The sequence below is a fragment of the Rhineura floridana genome, chromosome 9 (genome assembly GCF_030035675.1).
Source record: "Rhineura floridana isolate rRhiFlo1 chromosome 9, rRhiFlo1.hap2, whole genome shotgun sequence".
Lineage (NCBI taxonomy): Eukaryota > Metazoa > Chordata > Lepidosauria > Squamata > Rhineuridae > Rhineura > Rhineura floridana.
The window spans coordinates 117,539,427-117,544,329 of record NC_084488.1 but is presented as its reverse complement, the minus strand read 5'-3'; the positions used below and the strand labels follow the sequence as shown (position 1 = coordinate 117,544,329).

Genomic DNA, 4,903 nt, shown 5'->3' with positions numbered 1-4,903 from the left:
CTTGTTAAGTGAGGCAGCCACATTTCTAGATGGGGCATTTGAGGGAGGGAGGTGCATAGTGCCAGTCCTGCCCCTTTGCTGGTGAAAAGGAGGACCAGGCCAAGGGAAGAGAAAGTCAATGTCTTTCATCCCCACCCCTCCTCCATGCAGAAAGTGTGTTAACTTTTTAACTGGTTGCTATAAAAAGGGCTAACCAAGCAATTGGAAACTAATTGTGGAAAGCAATTACAATTGTTTTACTGGTTGCTGGTTTGATTTTTCTGCCTAGAAACCCTGAAAAGACCTCATGCTGAACTGCACACATTGGAAAAATCAGAAATTAGGCCTGAGTTACAGCCTAGGTGGCCAGCCAGCTAACTGTAGTGTGCACACAGTGGTGTCTTTATTCCTGTAGGGCTGTTTTCATTCTTTGCCATCAAGAAAAAGAAGAAAAAATAGTCACTATGATTTTGAGTATAGTGAGTATAGAATCATAAGATGATAAAATTGGAAGGGACTTTGGAGACCATCTAGTGCAGGGTTAGCCAATGAAGTTCCCTCCCAGATGTGGCTGGACTGCAACTCCTATCATCCCTGACTATTGACCATGCTGGCTTGGACTGATAGGAGTCGTAGCTCAACAACATCTGGAAGGTACCACATTGGCTGTCCCAATGTACTCCAGAATCTTCAATGCAGGATGTAATTACATAATCCCTGACAGATGGCTGTTTAGCCTCCGCTTAGATTCCTCCAGCAATGAAGAGCCCTACGTCTCTCAAGCTAGCCTGTTCTGCTGTTGAACAGCTCTTACCATTAGGAAGTTTCTCCTAAGGTTTAGCTGAAATCAGCGTCCCTGCAATTTGCACCCATGGGCTCCAGTCCTATCACCTGGAGCAACAAAGAATGAGTGTGCTTCATCTGTACATGGCAGCCGTGAAGTTATTTGAAGGCTGCTGTCATGTACCCCCATAATCAAATTCAGCATACCCAGTTCTTTCAAGCAGTCCCCATACGACTTGATTCCCAGAACCCTCCCCATCCTGGTCACCCTTTCTCTTCCACCAGCTTATTTTAATCACAGCAGTGTCTGTGAAGGATGCACTGATACTGCCACAATCTAAATGAACACAAATTCAGGAGCTCACTGGCCTGCTGTTTTCATGGAGCAATTAAGAAAGAGAAAGAAATCCAGCCATTTGAGAAGCATTTCCTCATTATATATAGTGGGGAGCCAAGGCTGGTGCCCTCCAGATGATTTGGACTGCAGATCCCATCACCACCAGCCAGCACAATATTTGGTCTGATCCAGCAAGGCTATTATGTTTGTTTGTATACCAGGAGCATCTTGCCCAGTAAGGCAGAGCTGCAGCAAGAGCCTCCCAGCAGTGGCATCACTGCTGCTTTTCAGGAGGGAGGAGGAGAAGTGACAGTGAGCTTGGAGCTGAATAGGTGCACCTGGAAGAGTGCCAGATTGGCTCCACTGCTGCATCCTCACAGCTTCAACTTTGCTGCCCCCTCGCCCCCTCCTGGTAAGCAGCAGCGACACCACTGCTGGGAGGCTGTTGCTGCAACTCTACCCCACTGGGCAAGGTGCTCCTCATGTACTCTTTGCATTGTAGGCTGCTATGGCTATTAGCTGAATAGAGCAGCAGGATGCAAATAATAAGTAAATTACAAATAAACTCAACTTACACAATAACACCGTGCCTTGAACCTCCTGATTTAACCGTTGTGCTTGGGCTTGTTTGATTGTATATTTTAATTGTGGGTGTTTATGCTTTTCGTAATTGGTTTTGTATTTGCAAATTGCTTAGAAGCTACCTTTGCAATTAAGCGCCGCAACAACAACTGAAATGGGATGGCTTGTTCTGCCTGTCCAGATGAATCCGAGTCACTACCGTGAATGCGCTTATGCCATCAACACCAACTTGCCAGTGTGCAGTATGTTCTTTATCCACTTAGCAGTTTACTGTTCAACTCAGTGGGGATTTCAGAATGCCTGAAAGTTTCACGTGGAGTCTTGAAAAATGCTGAGCTGAGCTTTGCGGTCTTTAGAAGCTTAGTTTGTCCCAGTGAGCTCATTGTGGTCAGATCAATACAATGGGCTGTGGGAGAGGGATATTCAACTTTTTCTTTTCAATTGGTTTGTTGTCACTGGATGAAAAGTATCATGATAGTAGTACAGGGTGCATATATTCGATCCACAGGATGAGTAGCTGAGAACCGTACAGCAACAACAAAAAAGCTTTTATTTGCTTTCAGGTCATAATTCCCTCCTCCTCCTCCGCTTATAGGGTGGCTGCAACAGAGAAACCGATATATGTGTAGAAAAATGAATGTAAAACATTATCTAGGAATGGTCACATGAAGGCCTCTTCCCCTTGTGATAAACAGAGACAGGGAAGTGCCCCTAACAGCAGCTGTATTTTATTTTTCTCTCTGTTTATCTTTAAAGCTTGCAGAGCTGACTTAACCGCATAAGCAACCAAGGGGTTGGTTTCCATGGCAGTATTTTAGGGATGGCAATAAAAGCAACATCTTCTCAGCTTTCTCCATAGCATTGACGGGATCCGGGGCTGCAATCTGCAGATCATACAGTTCAGCAAAAAAGGTGGTTTCCAATGGGCTTGTTCCATTAGCACAAAAGGGTTTCCATTGATGCAACAGAACGTCTCTTCCCTCTCTTCTCTCTGTGTACCCACAAACCTCCCCAAATGTGCTCCAGATGATTGGGGGGAAATCCAGAAAAGATTTAGGGGTGTGGGGGCTCCCAGGGAGAGGAGAAGTCCCATTGTGCAGCTAGAAGTGCTTGTGGAATGAGTGTGTTGGGTGCTACCCAATGTCTTGGCCTGGCTCACGTGTAGTCATGTGTAATTTTTATGTACACTGCTTATAAACTTCAGTGATGAAGCAATATACGAACAACTGAAAAAAAATAAAGACATATAATAGGGAAGCAAGAGAAAATGGCCAAAGTCATATATAAGTTTGACGCTTAAAACTAGAGGGCTATCTTCTTAAGAGCATTGCCGGTTGTGCTTGTCAGAATTGCACCCAACTGTTCATATATTACCGAGACTCACATTTTAGCCTTAAAATTGTGATTTGGAAAAAGGCATCTTTATCATCCATGTTATCTGTGCACCACTTGCGTTTAGCTTCAGAGCTAGTAAGATCAGGTGTTTTGTGGACACATACACTGATTAAATTAATCTGGGAGAATTTCCACTCTTTTGTTCTGTACTGAAAACCATCAATGTAAAATGAAACCATCAGTCCACTGGTAATGGTGCATTAAAACATTGAGAGACATTATTATTCATGCTAAGTGACATCCCCCATGTCTATAATAGATGGCTTATATCTGTGTGTCTTTTGTACAGAGGTTATTTATGCACGGAGCCCTCTTCAGCAGGACAACCAGGTCAGTTCCAAGAATATTACATGCCTCCAGGCCAGCTTGGCAATAACCATCCTATCGCTTCCTTTCCTTTCTTCTAGCTGGACAGTGCCACTTCCCTCATCCAAGCAGCTAAAAACCTGATGAATGCAGTGGTCCTTACTGTAAAAGCTTCATACGTGGCTTCAACCAAATACCAGAAGGTCTATGGCACAGCAGCGGTCAACTCACCCGTTGTGTCTTGGAAGATGAAGGCGCCAGAAAAGAAACCATTAGTCAAGAGAGAAAAGCCGGAGGAATATCAGACGAGAGTGAGAAGAGGTTCGCAGAAGAAACACATTTCTCCAGTACAGGCTCTAAGTGAATTTAAAGCAATGGATTCCTTCTAATTCACTAGGCTTCAACCGCAAGGGGTTTTCTATTTCCTTCCTTGTTTTTTATATGCATTACCTGCCGACTTGTATGTGTCTGGCATGGGTGAACAAAGATAATGAAGCAGTGTCAATTTGCATGCAATCCGAGACTCTATTAAAGTCATTAAACAATCCACAATTTCCCTTCCCAAAAGACACGTGGCAATTCTTATGTTTAAATGGAGGTCCATCATGCTGACCTTTTTTTTTTCCCACAGGAGTAAAAGAAATTGGTTCCCCCCCTTCAAAAAAATTATATTGTAAGAACAGGAATGGGGGAAAGCTAGATAGTCACTTCTGAAGTATGGAAAGTACAAACTTAATGCATGCAAGAAACATTAGGTTGGCAGGTATATTTATAGATGTGGGAAACCTGGAAATTGCAATGGTCGACCATAAAAAGCTTCTATCACTTTTGTCACAGTGCAATCATGTAACTAGCTAATATGCTTGGATGTGTGGCCCGGATAATGAAACAATTTAACTTTGAGTCATCTTCATTATGGTATGTGGATTTTTAACAAAGATGATAATAAAAAATTAACACTTCTTTTAACCCATACTTTATTCTTTTGTTTCTAGTAGTGTTACGGCAATGATTCTGTTTCAACAATGCTGACATGAACAAAGTCTCTCTCTTTTTTCTTTGTTTTCTTTTTGCCAATTGATTTTTTTTTCTGGTGGAATAAGAAGCACAACATGGTGGTTGACATTGCCTTTTGTATTATTATAATTATATTATTATTATTAATATTATTATTAGAAATAGAAGAACCGGTGATGGAATGTTGTAGAGACATGGAAACTGACACGCGTGAGAATTTAGAGGCAAATATGTATGTGTAGCTTTGGACTACAAGGTATCTGATAATACCTTCGTAACTGCTAACTCTTAATAAACTTATTTAACCTTGGCGTTTGCAGTATGACTCATGCCTTTCAACTTTTCTTGCTGTTTAACATTCAGTTTTCTACTGTATCCCACTTTGACTTCACTACTGGACTGTTACATTCTTTTATTCTGACATGCTAACTGGAGGCCTTGAAGGAGATTGCCTTCACAAAACCTGAACTTAGAGGCTTACATTGGGGAGAGGGGGCAAAGGAG

General features: G+C 42.3%; 1 protein-coding gene across 7 annotated transcripts in view; it reads left to right on the top strand.

Moving 5' to 3' along the window:
* CTNNA2 (catenin alpha 2) overlaps positions 1-4,617 on the top strand; it is an 810,025-nt gene extending 805,408 nt beyond the window's left edge. For all 7 annotated transcript variants that reach the window (XM_061583441.1, XM_061583440.1, XM_061583443.1 and 4 more), the window contains one exon: positions 3,484-4,617. In XM_061583441.1, coding sequence (XP_061439425.1) covers positions 3,484-3,771 — 288 coding nt within the window. In that variant the 3' untranslated portion in view covers positions 3,772-4,617. The remainder of the gene's footprint in view (positions 1-3,483) is intronic.
* The last annotated feature ends 286 nt before the right edge of the window (positions 4,618-4,903 follow it).